The 18,289-nt window shown below is 36.7% G+C and overlaps 1 protein-coding gene across 1 annotated transcript in view; it reads right to left on the bottom strand.

The window, feature by feature from the left end:
- The window catches only part of LOC123311024 (26S proteasome non-ATPase regulatory subunit 1), a 79,359-nt gene that overhangs the window by 17,092 nt on the left and 43,978 nt on the right, over positions 1–18,289 (bottom strand). Inside the window, exon 11 of the mRNA XM_044894770.1 lies at positions 5,553–5,875. Within this exon, the coding sequence (XP_044750705.1) occupies positions 5,553–5,875 (323 nt within the window). The remainder of the gene's footprint in view (positions 1–5,552; positions 5,876–18,289) is intronic.

Below are 18,289 nucleotides of genomic sequence, written 5' to 3'. Positions count from 1 at the left end.
TCAATTATGGGCCAATACAAAACTCTTGCTGATTTTTGTCGCCAGCTCTCGGATTAACAGTTGCTAATGCGTGAAGCCTCAGAAATTAGTGTGGAGCATCAGGGGAGAGAGGAAGCAAACCCGAGGGTCTAACGCTCCGCAAAGTGAAACGCTCTAAATTATGAGCGGTACGTCCCAGCTGATGACTGGAATTCCCTTATAATGACGCGTGATTATAAAATGACTGATCGAATGCTGACAGATGGAAGTCGGTGAAAGATATGGAGATCTTTACGCGATAAATCAACGCGTCATAATTTATAAACATTATTATAAAAAAGCTGAAAGTTTGATTGCTACCATTCTTAAACTGCAACCCACATTCGGTCGAAAGAACCGTAAAAAGAATAATCGATAAATTCTTCCAACTCGATGGCATCCTCGACCGATTAAATTTCCACATTTTGAGCAAAATTCATTGAAGATTCAAAGATTAATCGAGAAGCAATGCAGCCAAAACGTGACAATGGTTGGTGCACACTGTACATAGTAGTAGGAATAATTGGACAGTATTTTATTTAATGTAGATATTGCATTAACGCCTTAAAGGTGAATGGCGAACGTTCTTGTGATATGAGCTATGATAACATGTGGTTCCACAAGGTCGGTGCCACATGTCATACCGCTCGAGAAACATTTACTGTCTTGGACGAGTTTGCTCCTGGTCGTGTTATTCCTCAGTTCGGTTACCAGATTTGGCCGTCTTGTGATTTAACAGCTTTGGATTTCAGGCTGTGGGGCGATCTGAAGTCACAGGTTTATACCAATAAGCCCTGTACCACTGAATCATTTAAGGCCGAAATTAAAAAGGCTGTATCAATGAAATATCGCCACATGTACCTATATTGAAATGTTATTGTTGTGCCGTGATCTGAACGTGTTCTCAGACTTCTCAGTTCGTCACACGCATGTTGTTCGCAAAGCGAATCGGCGTACTGAATTAGAGAAAATATGGGTCGTATTTTATTGTCTTCTATTGTTTCTATCTGGAGGGGATTGAATCGGATATAGTTTCATCGCTCTGTGTTACTGTATAGTACTCAGTAGTGGTCTATTTACTGGATAGCACTCAATAGCGCTTGCCAGTATTGAATGAGAGTCCATCAATTCCAAACGTTCTTCATCGGAGAAAAAGCTATATTGCTCTAACGAGGTCAAATGAGACCAAAATCATGGTCAGCGTCTGCTTTTCTTCGATGGAGCGTACTCCATTTGGGGCCCTGACGATGGCAAATTGGCTAGTTCAATTCATATCTTAACACTTGTTGATATTCATATCAGCGGGTGGTATGCATCTGAATTAATCCTTATTGTTATTGTTATGTTTTGAAAAGAGTAAGCTTGTGCAAGCTAAACCATGGTGGTCATTAACAAGATATTATGTTCATAGGTAATTCCTGAATGTATACCTACATTAATAAATCAGTAAATATTTCTACACTTCGCAACAGAAAACCAAAAACTTTTAAATCTTGCACTCTCATTGAAACTGAACGCCCATGACATAACGGATAGTTCTCGAGTTATTCTGCAAATAACTAAAATATCGAGAACACTCATTCCCAGATTTGATAACCACTTTGATGAACCTTATAAAATTAAGATACCACTTTCTATCGGTTCAGTGAAGCAAGGGGCGTCTTATTAACCCTTACACTGGAGTAAAAAATTTGTTTGACAATTTATTTATGAATGCGACTCTTAACATCGTCCGAGAGAAGTAAGGGGTTGAAACGAATAATGATAACATGGGTTAGGAAAAAGGCTTATTGAAATTCTGGGCTGAAAAGGAAAGAGCAATTATTTCGTTGACTTCAGCAGAACAACGGTTCAGAATAATCAAAGAGTAAATCTAGAAAAGCAAAACAATGTCCATATCCGTGGAACCATTCGTTTAACTCATTGTCTCAGAATTGAACACATTCGTCTGAAATTTGCGGACAGCCAGGCTAGAAGGGGAGAAAATTGAAAATAATCGCCAGGATAACTGAGTTTGAAAATTTGGACGGTTAAATAATCACACTAGAATAATTTCCTATTGTACTTGCAATGAATTTTTCATTTCGTTTGAAAAGTGCAACTACTACACCGAAATCCTTTTAAATAGCTCTAAGTACCGAAATATCTTGCAGGAAATACGGTAATATTTTCGTAGAAGGTGGAGCTATCTGTATTTAGTTGATAGATCAAAGGAGGCCGTACTCATCTTACCAATAGTCTTAGCCATGGATTTTCCACTGGCCAATCCATGTTTGTAGAAAAGACCGTATATTCTATGTTTTCAGTTCGCTGTCCAATGAGGTGATGAGTTTCCCCAGTAAAAAGAAATTTCCGACAGTGGGGATGAAGAATTTGTCGAAGGCCCTTCAGGATCAGAGGACAGATCGAGACAGAAGCTATAGAGATTTTTCTTTTTCGAATTGTCCTGGCAGTCGAGGTAGTTTGAGACAAGGTACTAGTCGTATTTATTTCTTTCGTAGTGCACCTTTGGGGGTGATATCCTCTCTGTATTATTCTCTAAATCGTTTAGCTAGTTTAGGTTCTAAGTTAGATTTGCCGAAACAGTTTGTCAGCGTCCCTTCCATAGGAAATTAAGAATGGCAAAAAAATATGAAATAGACTACCGAACATGCGGAGAGTTGTGGTCTTTTTCTACAATTTTGATTGATCCACACTCACGTCTATGTCCATAGAAAAGAGACAAGTATTGGCCTCATCATAGCTTCCTCTCTTTCTACAGAGCAGACACTTTCATGCGGGTATTGCTCAGTCCATTCTCTATGTCAATGGTCCTTTCAAACAGTATGGAGAGTAGAGAGAAGGAGAACGATCGCTGCTACCAGTCCACAGATTTTTCGTTCCCTAAATCTTGTAATAGTAGACAATTAATTTTTTATCCGATAGATGTGCTAGTGCCGCACTAATTGAAGTTGGCTGAATTTTCCAGTAGTCGTAACACATTGTATGATTATTTAAAAAAAATTTCATGTTATTATGCAAATGGTGAATTCTTGTAGCGTTCATGGGTGTGGTTCACTGACCGAACGGAATAAGGGACTTCTAAATAATTCACGCCCGTCTTCAAAGTACCCAAGGTAAAATCTTTCATTTTCATTGCTATTGAATATATTGTTTTTACATTTCTACATAAAATATATACATAATACCTATATTCTTGATGACTTATGGAATATTTAAGTCGATAAATTCGACCTTTAATACATATATTCATTTCAGAGTACATTTTTCAGAATAAAATGGGAACAATCCTTGTTACAAGAAATGACTCCAAAGCTTGGAAAATACATAAATGGCATGGAAGAAAACATTTGATGTTGTCAAAAGTCTGAAGTCAGATAGTGTCGCTAATCACAATTGAGACAGCTGACTCGGACATTGGTGTCACTCACCATTTTCAATGCGAAAAAAAAAAGGAAAGTGTATAAATTTATCCATGTTACGCACTGCTCTAGATAGAGAAGTATCGAAGGTGTGGACGACAACAAAAGCGTTTGTAGCACTGTAATGGCCATCCCATATATCTATGTTTCAAGCTCCAAGCTCCGAATGAATATGTTTTTGAAAACAGAATCTTCTCGATCTAGTGGAAAATCTAAACTTAACACATTCTGCTCTTTAAATATAACAAAAAAAGTGTTCAGTACGCATATGATCATGATCACAACACCCGAAATAGAAATAAAATTCTGACTCCCATCCACCGCATAAAAAGAACACAAAATATGTACGTTTTTAATGGTATAAAGATGTACAATAGACTTCCTGATCACGTGATTTCCCTTCGTGGAGTAGCCTTCAAAAAGGTTGTGAAGAGTCTGCTTCTAGAAGGCGCCTTTTATTCCATTGATGAATTTATGAATCACCAGTTCTAGTTCTCAAAAGTTTCGTATTTTAATGTATGTGAATAATTTACTTATGTGTGTATGATTATGTTGTTATCGTGCCTATACAGTTGAGATATTTTATATTATATAGATTTTTATTGACTCACCCTGTAAATTTTTGAGGGAAATAAAAGAGTATGAGAAGATTGGGCCATTATTACCTATTATTATTTTATGTACATACTTCGTGCAATAAAAAAATCTAGACATATGCACTATCTATTGATTGAATTCAGTGATTTCCTGGGAATTTGATCCATTTCTTGATTATTATGAATGAAGCTGAGTGACTACTTTCACTATATACTGATGTTTTATAATAATATGATTTATGGTTTTTATCGCAGATGAATCGGAAAATCAACAAAAAGCTTATTTTGTACATTAAGAAAAAAATAGCTGCTCAAGGCCAAATCTTAAAAATGTATATTTGTCAATGAAGAAAAAATGTTCATCGATTAAATCTTTAATTGAGTGCTGAACTGATTACCTAATTTTATAATACATATTTTCCCCATTTCCGAAGACACTTATTTAGTGCGGCGATCGTTCTCTTTTTCTCTACTCTCCATATCCAACAGGCGTGATTAGTTATTACCGAATTATATGGTTGATGTTTGACACCACCATTTTGTAGACCATAGATGGAAGGAAAGAGTTTCCCAAAAAAAATTATTTTAAGCACTTAAAAATGAAAAATAAAATGGGTATTCAAAATTTAAAGCGTTTCATTTCAATTGCACAAGTTGGCAACATCGACTGAAATATGCATTGATAATAAAGGACAACAAATACATTATCTCGATGAGATAGACAAAGATGGCTGTCTATGAAGTCTGCGACGAACGAGGAAGGTCGTAAAATTTTATGGGATTTTTATGGCCGGTTGCAGTTGAGGCTCGCCAGTAAGTACGCGCCTGTAAATCAACAGCTGTTATTTTATAAACAAGCTGATCGGACATAGTTCTTTTTTTCCTAGTAGGCGCTGTTGCCAAATCGTAAACTTGAAACCAAGCGATTTAAATTTTAAAACCCCATATTTGAAGAGTGATTTTGAATATTTTCCGCGGTGCATTTGAAAAAATCATGAATGAAACTCATAATTATTCAGTTTAAACTTGCATATGCAGTAATAACCCAAATTGAGGAGAATTCCCCATTGTGGTCTCGTTTTTGCAAGAATATGGCGGATTTGGTCACGTGACGTGACCCAATCCGCGTTCCGAATTACATTGTAATCTGTGCGCTTCTGAGCCGCCATATTTTTGCAAAATTTCCAAATGTCACCACTGTGACAATAGGATAGGTACAAACAGTTGTTACCGCGATCCACACCGAGAGGTGGAGCTTCTTAATTGAGTTTTTAAACTTGATTGGAATTACTCCTATTGGAACCGTATTTTCTTAAACAGCCACGCACCCATAAGTTCCGCAGAGTTGATATGCTTCATTAATGCCTTGTGACAACGTTTCTTTATGCAATAATGCAAATCTTCATGTGTCGAATCATAAGCAAGTTTATCAGGAGTGCAATATTTGGTACTTGATTTGAAAGGATCAACTTCCATATTCGCAGATTCGTACGCAATTGGATGCTCAAAATCTCACCTTGCGCCAGGATAGCACCAAATTTGGCCATGACATCCTCGTGCTTGTTCGAAATTACTTTAGCGTAAGTCTTCCTGAAGAACGACACCTTGGGACAAGTTTGTTCGGTTTGCTGGATGAGAATCATGGCGGAGGCGATGAGGGCACCCTGTCGAACGAAATTGACAGAATCGAAAATCATCATGGGTTCAAGAAGGGCGATAGCCTCCCTCAGACCGGTGCCGGCGCAGGCGATACCGAGGGCCATGGCTGCACCGTAACGTACATGCGGGTTGTAGCTCTCTGCCAGCAAAGATACTACACTTGGACATTGTTCCGGAGTTCTGAAAAAAAAGGAATTATTGAAATAGTGATTCAGTTCTATTATGAGAAGATATACACCTAAATTAATTTCAAAATAAGTGCACAATTTTTTGGTGAGGGTTTAAGTCATGTCAGGTGATGTTGGGCACGAGTCTGAAAACCGTCTATTGATATTTAATTATTTTCTTATCTACAACCTATTCAACTTTCATTTTTAAATGGTTACATATACAGGGTGGATAAAATTGGTGGTACCTGAACTACAACTTTTCAACCCAAGGAGATAGAGGAAAATGAATGTGCCATTCATGTCGTCTTTTTTCGAAAAACTAATAATGTCATCAACTGCATTGACTTATGCCCAACCCTCTATATACGGATTGAGAATTTATGGAACATCGATTATATTATGCTAGAAAAATTTTTGACGTTTTCGGAGAGCCGAAGAACCGAAACAAAAAAAAATGGTCAAAAATAGCCTCTACACCACACACAAAATGTTATTTTTTCCTATATAACTTTTCATGTCTATATTTGATTGTTTTCTGACAGCATATTTGGATAGCTCGTTAAATATTTTGGTCATATTGATGGTACAATTTTTATTTAGAATAAGCGATTGGAAGCAGGCATATCCATTACTGAAGGAGGCTTCAATAGCAAATGCTATTTGCATGCTCTTCGAAACCTTTCCCCCAACATTTCGAACGCGTAAAGGAATTAACCTCAGCAAAATTGCGTTCATAACGAAACATCTATTCTATGAATAGTCTGGCATCAAGAAATAATCCTTTCTCTCTGTACTTTCAACAAAGGCTTCGCACATGACGCCACCGTCGAATTAACATCACCAGTTCGTGATTGTGGTATTTTGAATCCTTCGTCCGAAATCCCCCGCGGTAAATATGGGGTTATACATTATATTCTAGAGTCATCTCGCGTAATGATCCAATTTACTACACGAAGCAGAAATGTGGCGACTTCCATCTGTTGACGGAACTCCCAACACGAAGGACAGAGAACAATGTCTTCGTTTCCGACCCTGCATTGAGCTTGAACAATAATTTCGGAACAATTTATCAAAACTAAATCCGTAGATAACAGCCTTTCCAATTAGAGATTTCATTTTGAATAGTCCGGTATCTTGGCAGCTGTCATTTTGTGACAGAGGATAACTAGAAAATTATCTTTTTTTGATTATAAATAATTATTAATTTATTGAGATGTATAGCACCCGTCGATACAAATACATATCAGCAAATGCTACGATCTGAATCGAACTAGGCAATTGCCCATTGATCAGGATGCCGACTGAAAGAACATTCCATCGAAAAAGAGTAGAAGCTGACCATGATTTCGGTCTTTTGAAACCGCCAGATCGAAACAACTTGCGCCTGAATGCAAAACGGCACAGAATCCCGAATCCCCAATGAAATGCTAGTAGGCACTTGAAAGTACATATGAGTATATTCTAGCGACCTCTAACAGGCCCCATCAATAAATGTGAAAGATACTGGCGACACTAAGGCAGTGGCGTTACTCAATTGTGATTGGCGACACTACAACTATCTCACTCCAGTCTTTGGACAACAACTAATGTTTATTTTCCTTTCCATGTATCTATATTCCAAGGGTTTATGCTAATTGGCCCTCATCTATTCAAGAACTCGAAGAGAATACTTATATTGTTATAGACGAAATATAATCCTAGTCCCTAGTGCGTAAATTATATATCTCATCATGGTCCTATGGTTCTTGCAAACGACACAACTGAATACGAATTTATTCTGTAATTGAATTTAATAATAAAAAAATCCCATACATATCTCTATTCAGGAATCAGATATCTATTTTTCTGTGATGTTACCAAACAACTTCAGCTCGACAAAATAAAAATGTTGTTGGCGACACAGGGTGATCCTAACATTGTTTTTTCAATGGCAACCCGAATTTATCAGTTTTTCGGTTCTTTCATAAAATATAGAAGGTGATTTAGGAATATTTTCACCGTACTGATGATGCCATTGCATCGAGCCTTTCAGCAAAATATTACAGAAACCCCTTGAAAAAAAATTAAATCGATTATTAAAACTCAATACATTTTTATGTATTCGATTGGAAAAAACGAATCGCAGTGGCATCAAAATGTTCTTCAACTTCTGTTACAAAAAAATCAAGCCTTTAAGTTGAAAATAATGAATTAGCGAATGCAGTTTTTGAATGGAGTTCCACAAGCTCCACGATTCTCTGAATGCGTTACCGAATACCAGAAGAATCGCTCAGAATAAAACCACCCGAATAAGAACTTTCTCGCGGTTTTCTAGTCGTGGAAGCTGCGCGTTTTCCGTCCTTAACAGGCGAAGAGCGGCTCCAATTGATTTTCGCCAAGTTCGAGTTTTCAGTGTGCGAAATGATTCGAAGATTCTCCATTCATTTCGCTACTTGTGTAAATTACACAAGTTTTGATCGAACCATAAATCGGTTTTAATTGCTTCGTATCCTTGGCCCACATTCAATACAAGGGAGAGTTTGTGAAGTTGGTAATGTAGGTTATTGGGATTTGCATGTGCTCTCCCTCATGATCCTTAGTTTTGCGACTGGTAGCTGCTATATAGAGTGTCCCTACTAAAACACGGCAAACTTTATTGCATACATAATTGATTTTTCCAAAACCCTTCGGCCTAACCAACTACATAATACCTAGAGGAGCGAATTTGATGAGGAATTATTTTCCCCAATTTCGTTATCTAAACAACTAATGCTCAACAAGTCTTTAAATAGGGGTTGGTGGGGTGAAATACATATATCCTTATACAAAAGTATACGGCAAATTCGATGAAAAAAAAGTTTTAAAGGAAATTCATTCTTTCATTTATTCCCAATCCCTTAGATGGCGCTGTATTCATCGAGCTGTTGAAACTCAACGAGTTAACTTGAAATGCTATTACAAATTCACAACTTTGTGCGTTTGAGGTTAGCATCATATCTGCAGACGGAGTGGCAATCCAATTGGTCCTTAAATCATTTAGATGGCGGAGTAATGGCGTGAAAGAGAGATTTTCAATGCATGGTTAAACTTCTCATGAAAAACTTCGTGGAGTAAAAGTAGAGTTTCTAGGAACCATTTATTTTTCAATTTCAAATGTATTTTGAAAAGTAAGTACATATATATCCTAACAATCCATAATAAACCTCACAGAGAAATCATTTCGGTTTGAATCCAACCACTATTATTGCACTACAAGAGCAACAAATTGGTGCAGTAGCTGAAGCCGAGAGAGGTTGGAGCACGGCCATTATTTCAAGTGGCGCTCTCCGCAGCAAAAAAATACTCGAGAATGGTCTAACGACCGATTAAGCTTTCGGCCAATTTCCAGTCTCATCTGACCGTCATTTCATTCATAATTGCAGCAGACCGACAAACCCGGTAATGTCAGCTCAAATGGGCGAATTTAATTTCGGCAGCGTTTCTTCTTCAATTAATTATGTGCCTGATGAGTTGAGGTTGATGTCTCCTAATTGTTCGGTTTTATGTCTCAGTTTATGTGCCGAAGTATATAAATGATAATTCTTTCCTATAAAATGAACAAACATAAATGATCAGTGCATTACCAAGGGCTGATACTGTAGACACGAAAAATTAAAACACAAATAGCGACTCATTTTGACTCCAATAATGAAGTTCCACGAGTGTGCGCCAGTGGTAAAACATCATGTCAATTGGCTACACTGTAGGGAAATTCTAGACCTCATTATTTATAGGAAAAATGGCATTTTTCTATGTTTTCCTCAAACACACTGATATAATCCACTTAAAATTTAAAAATGTCGAGAAATATTGATACATCCGTAACGTTCTTCTTGCACCACCATTGGCAGCGTGGGCAACACAAAAAAAGTCGTTTTCTTTAAAGGGCTAGGAATTTTTTACCTTATACTTAGAGGAGGGCCTCTCAATGATAAGGTTTGATTGACTGAAATCACTCCTTGGACCCCATTTAGACAAAAATTCCTCATTAAATCATCTCACTATGGTTTTGAAGGCAAATCCATCCATAAAGATGGATCTCCTGGTCTACTAGTTAGTAGAAACTCTCTTATAAATAAGTCCCTCTAAGCAGCAATCCGGGAGCTTGTGTCTGTTCGATATACATATTTCTACTAGACTCCTCTCTTAATTTTTAGTGAGGGAGGATCCTTTTTCTATGAAAAGTTGCTTATCTTAGTTATGTTGAAAAAGTGCTATGATGTTTCCCCATTTCATTCCATTTTTACGACGATTGTTGAAGTGTTCGAACAAGATTGTGATTCCCATTGTGATAATTTTATTGGTGACATTTTCAAGTATTATTCTATATTTTACACTTGTGTCTTAAGTCTCTTCTATCAGTTGGTATCGAAATGAGCCATTTCGTAAAATCGTGTAAGTAACTGAAAAATAATGAGAACAATTCGGCAACCCTAAGTTTCCATTTTTATTATCACGTAAATATCGAACGAACCAATATCCTAAACGAAACCACATGGTCGAAGTTTTTTCCCACTGCTTTGCGATAATTTAGCTAACAAACGGTCTAAAGTTTGTTATTATCTATCTATTTCAGTAATCATTTCCGCTGTGTTTTTCAAATTTTTAATTTCGAAAATTTTGTATAGGTGGTTTTTGGTGAAACGCTTCTTTTTGACCAGTTATTCTACCTTCTGTTGAAAAAAGAAGCCTCACCTTCAAATACCCTGTATATAGACTTCATTTTCCCAATTTGAAACCCTCCTCGTATGTACAAATTGGTCAAGGTATGGATACAAAAATTTAAATTTTTTCAAAATGCCCTTCTAACTATTCGACAGCAAAAGAATATAAAATTTTCACAAAAAAAATTTAGAGACGTATTTGAAAACCGATTTTTATTCCGAAAGAATTCAGTTCTTAATCATAATTAGGTATATTTGGAGATTCATCACTGGAATGAATTTTATAAATTCAAAATTGCAATTTTAGAATAATGATAAAATGGTGAACTTGAACCCCACAGCAAATCATGAAATAAAGATTACAGATAATAATAAAACACTTTGTTTTCAATACTGATAAGTAAGTATTGCACTGGACCAAGATATTCATTCAAATAAAGGACACTGTGAATATTTCAAAAGCCTACATGGTTATATTCTTTTTCATGCAGAATTCCACAAAATAATGATTCCGCAAGGATTATAAATTTTGCTGGATTTCCACTCTAACAAACACCATTAACAATTCGAGGGGTTTCATAACAGTCCAGCATTATAACTTTCATCAGGCAAATTCACAAAACTGGCAGTATCGAGAGAAAAATCTAACACGTATCCTGAAAATCCTCGGTTATACGACTGAGTAACGAATTGATGGCGCTGAACAGAACTCTCACGGATAATGTATATAGGTAATTCTAGTTTTAGTCTGTGGTTTAATATCCTACGGATTTGGAAAATCAATTGTTAGGATACTTTAGGAGGGATGAATTGGGGTTAACGGATCAAACGTTGACATATGAACTGATCCGGGATATACTATGGATCCTGTTATTTACTCTTCGTCGGGAGGATATTCTGCGGGCAGGAAATTTCCACTGATCTCCGGAATCGATTAGAGAAAATGAGCTTCCTTCGTCTAACGGAATATTATAATTTTTTAATTATTCCACTAACTCCCGTAGCCCCTGGATTTAGTTCAGGAATCGATTAACTGGTTTTGCTTAAAGGTAATTAATTATGAAAATTATTTTTATCGTGTGATGTATCTGCAGGTAGAGGATGAAATTTTACAGTGTAGTAGTAGCTTAGGGGGAATTAGAAAGTAGGTACAGGGTATGACACCGAATATGCTGATTTGTTCGCCGATCTATTCTCATCAATATGCTTCAAAGATTCCAGGTGATCTGGTAACAAATTAACTACTCCCTTTCTACAATAAGTTTGCATTCCTTGGAGTTCATAAGAACTCTACAAGATCTCAATATCGCAGTGCAATGTAGCCCGCCTTAAAATCTACAAACATGAATTCAAAAAACAAATAATTCATTGGGTGATATTTATTATACTAACGAAGAAACTGCAACACCCAGAAGGAGTTGTTTAAATTTTAAATTTTTTTTGGTAAAATATAGATAGTATAGCAATCAGTAAATGATTAAACTTTGAGGAAAAAAAAAGAAGGGTTTACAAAAATTTTATTTGTAATTATATAAATTTGTAAATAATGTGTTTGTCCACCGCGGTTATCTATACACTCCCCAACACGTCTTGGCATTGATGCAAGAAGATTTCTTCTTGAGGGATACTATCCCAAGATACCTGTACTTCATGTCTCAGAGCCGCCAAAGTCCGTGGTGGCTGGGGAAAATTTCCAAGCCTTGATGTCCCAAACATGCTCTATGACCGAAATATCGGGGGATCTGGGCGGCCATGACAAAAGATTCACATGGGTCGCTTCAAAAAAATTTAAACTAACTCTGTTCGAGCATTATCTTGCTGAAATATTGGATTCTCAAGTCGGTTAAGGTAAGGAAGAACATATGGCTCCACTATTTCTTGAAGGTAACGCAGCTCTGCCATGTTACCTCGAATAAAGACTAAAGGTGACCTACTTCCATGTGCGATTGCACCCCACACCATAACGCCTACTGTCCGGTGTACATGACGCTCAACATCAAAATGAGATTCACGTCATTCTCCTCGACGTCGTCTTACCCTTTTTGGGCCATCATGTGCACCCAAGGAGAATCGAGATTCATCAGAAAAGAAAAAGACGACCTGATGCCATTCCACATTCCAATGTGGGCAATGTTGTCGTTCTCTGCAACACTGTAATCGTTGCCGTCGATGCTCAACCGTTAGAGCTAACACAAGATGGGGTCGATAATGCTGCAGTCCAAAAGACCTTATACGGCGGTAAACCGTTCGAACAGTTACAGGATGACCTTGTTCAAAGATCGAGTTGTCGAAAATTGGTCTCTAATGGCCATAAGTCTTAGACGCCGATCTTGAACTTCATTTGCGCCCCTTCGAGGTCCGGTGCCTACTTTTCTTCGATTTTGGGCATTATCAAATCACGCTTGACAACATCTCAACAGTAATTGGATTTCTGTTCGTACGGTTAGCGATTTCTCGAAATGACAACCCCACCTCCCGTAAACCAATATTCGACCTCTTTCAAATTTACTTAGCTGTCGATAAATTCCGCGTACACGTGCTCTAGGCATTTTAACAACAACTAAACATCGACATTCGATATCCTCGAACAGCTGGTTTGTTGTAAAATTTAAAAAATTTTCAAAAAACGACTACAATATTTAAGTAACAAAAAATGTTTATTTTAAAAAACCGATTTTTTATCCAAATTTAAATCATTTACTTCTTGCTATACTATCTATGTTTTACCAAAAAAATTAAATTTAAACAGCTCCTTCTTGGTGTTGCAGTTTCTTTGTCAGTTAGTATATTTTCAGCTGTCTCTATTAGAACTAAAGTATTTCTCTGTGAATTCACAACGCTTTTCCTATGAGTTCTCAGTTCAATAACAAAGCGAAAGGAGGAACAAATTCAGAAGAGCTCTTATATGGGCCACGAACGAATGATATATGTTTCTTTGGCGATACTCTAGTGCTCAGCTCAGCTGAATATATGCCTAAAAAATGTAAAGCGTTCGTGTTTCGTGAAAACAATATATATATACGTGGGTGTGTATCGAATAATTCAACTCGTAGCAAGGGTTCGCATTTTCCATATATTTTTTCAAAGACATTGTTATTCAGAAAATGTAATGTGTACTTGCAACCTTAATGAAATTCCAGACACCCCGCCATTTTTCTTTGGAGTTATCTCTTCCTTCGTTTCGACTAAATTTTATTCGTTACATTCCTGCTGTTGCGTGGAATTCTGTCGCATCTTGGATATTTGCCGTCTGAAAATATTGTGCTTCAAGTATTCCGAACGAACGACCTTAGACATTCAATTTTAGGGTAGATACGTGCATCACGAAATGGAGAGCACTCTCAATGATCAAACAGAAAGGGGAAAAATAATACATGGTTTTCCATTGATTCGAATTTGAATCATTTCGAAATAACACGAAAGTTAGGTATGACGAAAGCATTTCTGCGGAAATGTGCCGAAAATGGAGTTCCATGGAGAACGACAATAAGACCCCATGGTTCATAATTTATAGAGGGAGCAAAATTACTTATGTTTGAACTGAAACACATTATCCCTAAGAGGTACAAGAAATGAATGGCACATTCTGGATCTCTTTTTCCATCAAACTTATAATGTCGTCAACTGCAATCCACTTTTGCCTTTCGTTTATGTTTAAGTTTTATGACAAAATTGGCATTTGGTTGATTTAATTAAACATTGGTTTTCTTCTATCTACGTTCCTGTTTGTGCTAGACTACAAAGTTGAAACATTTTTTTATAGCAATTCAGTGAAGTTCACTGATTCTTCCAAAAGGGTTTTCCTCCTTTTGAAGCTATACCAAGAATTTATAATTTTTTCTTACAGTAACAATAGTTGTTCATGCTTCAAAAAAAATTTTTTTTTGGTTTAAAAAATAAGTAATATATCAACCACAGACTCATTCATAAATGATGAAAAATTTGATTTAAATGTGTGATTTGAAACATTAAACAAGTATGCAGAATAAAAGAAAAATACATCCTCCACGCATACCTAATGTAATTATTATTCTAGAAGTTGAGTTTTTAAATTTCCATGAAATTTTCAGTCTGCTCTAGAGTATAGTTGAATTATAACGAATTCCTTTAAGAGGAGTTTAATACCACGGGACTTTCTCGCCATCCGTATAAGGCTTAAAGGGAGAAAGACTACCAGAATGTGGGGTTTTGCCGAAACACTTGAACGATAAGTATATTACAGTAGTTTCCACTTTCGTAGTAAAGATGGCAACACTTAACGAACGTCTTTTTTCAATTTCACCAGGATACGAATTTTAGCCAATGGCGAGACTTTTCGAGAAATTTCTTCAAGTGGAAATTCATAGGAGAGATTATTGCACCTCGAAAAGTTAATATCATAAATGAATATTGTTTCTTCAATGAAAAATTTTTTTTTCCGTTTGACGAATAAAAAAATTTCTGACTTTCCGAGGTGACGAACTGATTGAATCGAATTAAAATGAAAACTCCACATAAATTAGTGGTTTCTGACAGAAGATAATCATTTTCTCTTTTTGAACTGACCACTATAACTGTGCATCTTCGAACATACTAAATAGTTCCAAAAGATTTTAATTTAATTTTACCAATGGAATTTCCTATTATAACTGATTCTACTGGTGCGCATTGCGTGCATATTATCTGTGACATACCTATTTGCCACTAGGGCAACCCATCAGACAGTGCAAACGTTTTTTTTATCCTGTTACCCAGTTAAAAAAATAGGCACTACAGAGCAAGAAGACGCTTTTGTTCTTGTTGTAGCTCAATGGGATTTTATTGGCAAATCCCGTAGATAGAGGAAAGAGAAGATACCGCATTGCGCAGCTACGAAGGAGAACTTTCTGTGATCAACATCGATATGTTATTGTTTACATTTACCCCGATCCGAAGTTATTCATTTCAGCATATAGTCCGAGAGCTGGCAACAAAAATCGACAAGAGTTTTGTAATGGCCCATAATCCAATATGATTCAGTATTGAGGGTGTTCATTAGTCAGCACCCACTCTCAATGTCAGGTAACGGCAACGAGCTTTGATGTAGGTATATAAAATTACAACATACTCTACAAGTATTTTGTAATGAATAAAAATAATCACCCATCTAGTTTATAGAACTTAGAACAGAAAACTTGAGAAAGTGGTCAGACCTTATTTTAGTGAAACACGGTGGGTCAGTACCGCACAGAAGTTGCTGTGCCTTAACGATGTCGTTTCAAGAGATTTTTACTGGCTGAAAATGCATTTATTGCTCAAATATCATATATTATTTGAGAATAAAATAGTCTGGCCACATATCTATAGAACGGAGGCAGTCAGCAGTCACGAAAAGTACGGATATTGTAATTTTACATAAATCAAAGGGCGTCGCCGCCAGATGTTCCACTACCTGAACTTGAGAGTGGATGCTCATGTACACCACCAAAACTAACTAATATTTAAATATGAGCCATTACAAAACTGTTGTTGATTTTCGTCGCCAGCTCTCAGACTAATATTTGTCACAAATTATACAATTTCCAGGCATGTCAACAACGAGATTCTTGATACTCAAGTCTTGAAACGAAGAAAACACTATTACATGAAACACAAATATAATATGAACATTCAAATCTTGGGGTAAATGTAAACAGAAATGAGTAGATGTAAACATGGACATTGAGAGTTAGATGGACTTTTTCTTGTTGTTTAAGTAATCTTAAGTCGCGTCCACACTATGCCGAACGACATCATTCGACCTATACGGGGCGACACATTCGGTTCGCTACGTTCTATTCGACACGGCGTCCAGACTAGTTTTGCAGTGTAGACGTCTCGAATGATGAAGAACGGTTCGACTCAGGTGTTTTCGAGCACTGAATGTGTAGGAGTTGGATTTTGGAAAACAAAATGAATGATTATCCTTTTTTGGCAGCAGCTATTGCAGTAATAATCGCAGTTGCAGGTGGTCAGCGACGCCCATGTCCTCGTAGATTTTGGGCGAGACCCATGTAGTATCAAGAAATGTCGAGAGAAATAGTTTTTCTTCGTTTTATTTATTTATTTATACAGAAATACATCCAACAGACCGAGACCCAATTACAGGTGTATACAATAATACAAAAAAATTACAAATAATACATCGACGATGATGAAGCAGACAAAAAATAAGGAAGTCTTAGAAACAAAACAAAACAAAAATTACCAACGCGTGGTTCCAGGATTTCCTGAAATGGAGATAATGAAAGAAAAAATGTCAACATTCCTTAGATTAATGAAGAATGATCACGCCTTAACGGGGAGGCAATGAATAAAATAATAAGGATAAATTCAGATGCATACCACCCGACGATATGAATATCGACAAGTGTTACGATCTGAATTGAAGTAGCCAATTCGCCATCGTCCTTAGATTGTTATAACATTGTTGTTAGCGGACAGAAAAAGTGATGTTAGGAATTAGGTACCTCAATATGAAATGTTGTGTGTGATCTAGAAGCTAAACGAGGAACACTGAATTGCAGTGACGAGAGCAGAGCCATTGATTATACCTGAATCGTGTACGATTTTATAATCATTTCACGAACCTTTCTAAGCGAAGCGAACTCAAAACTCATTCAAAAGGGATTCATAACTGTGGTTTCTATCTGGATAAAAACCACAGTTAATGGTGAATATGGGGATCATGGAGGAACATGGAGGATCTTCTCCTTGATAAGTCAACGAGCTCAACTTAGAGTATAGGAACGACTCAGAATGGTGTTAGCAAACCCTCCAAATTAAGGGTTTTTTTTTTAAATAGGTGTTCTGGACATTGCAGATCACTCTCAAATATGATGAGAGTTATCGAACGATTTTGACTATGAAAAATTATTTCAGGGCGATGTTGTACTTGGTAGTTTATTAATTCATTGGGGTTTAGACCACTAATTCTTCTAAGATCGTCTTCATCAAGGTGTCGACTGATCTGAATCCCATCCGACACGTCCACACTATGAATTTTGACTTCATTCGATTCGACTTTCTTTGAGCGGGACCGCGCTGATTCGGGTTGGAAGCGACATGATTCGATTCGACTTTTGGATGATTCGATTCGATTCGACACACGTCCAGGCTCTTTCGACTTTTCCGCTCGACTCAGGTCGAATGATGTCGTTCGGCATAGTGTGGACGCGACTTTACCCTTCCTCTATCTTCAGCATATCCAAAACTCTAAACGCCACCTGGCGGCTGAATCACCGACCTATAAGCACAAGGAGTACCTAAGCATTGTTTTGTTTTGTTTCTGAACCAACAAATTTATTCAGAAACAAAACAATCAACCAACTGACAGTAACTCTATTTCCAAAGTGAAATCACTGAAACCTCTTCATTTCTGAATATATTGAAGAAGTCGCAATTGGGAATCATTGAATGAATGGATATGGATCATAATTTGATGAAAGAATGATATTCTGAATGCTCATGACTGAATTATCGATTGAAAACAAATTGACGTTTATCCTTCAATCAAGCGTTGATACCCCGATAAAACTTTGTGAAACCGCGGATAGGTATTAAAAAATTTATTGAATTTTAGATTGCAAGATATCTTGTTCCGAGTTTCATTTTCTGGGGTAGGTTTAATTGAGAATTTATGGAGGTAATCCCAGAATTGGAAACAAGAGCGCTAGAGCTTGCAGAAAAAAGCAAAAAAAATCATTCGGTTTTTTGTATGACTTTCTACAATTTCACTTGGATTA

This window comes from Coccinella septempunctata, chromosome 4 (genome assembly GCF_907165205.1).
Source record: "Coccinella septempunctata chromosome 4, icCocSept1.1, whole genome shotgun sequence".
In the NCBI taxonomy this organism is placed as follows: domain Eukaryota; kingdom Metazoa; phylum Arthropoda; class Insecta; order Coleoptera; family Coccinellidae; genus Coccinella; species Coccinella septempunctata.
This window is presented reverse-complemented; position numbering and strand designations above follow the sequence as displayed.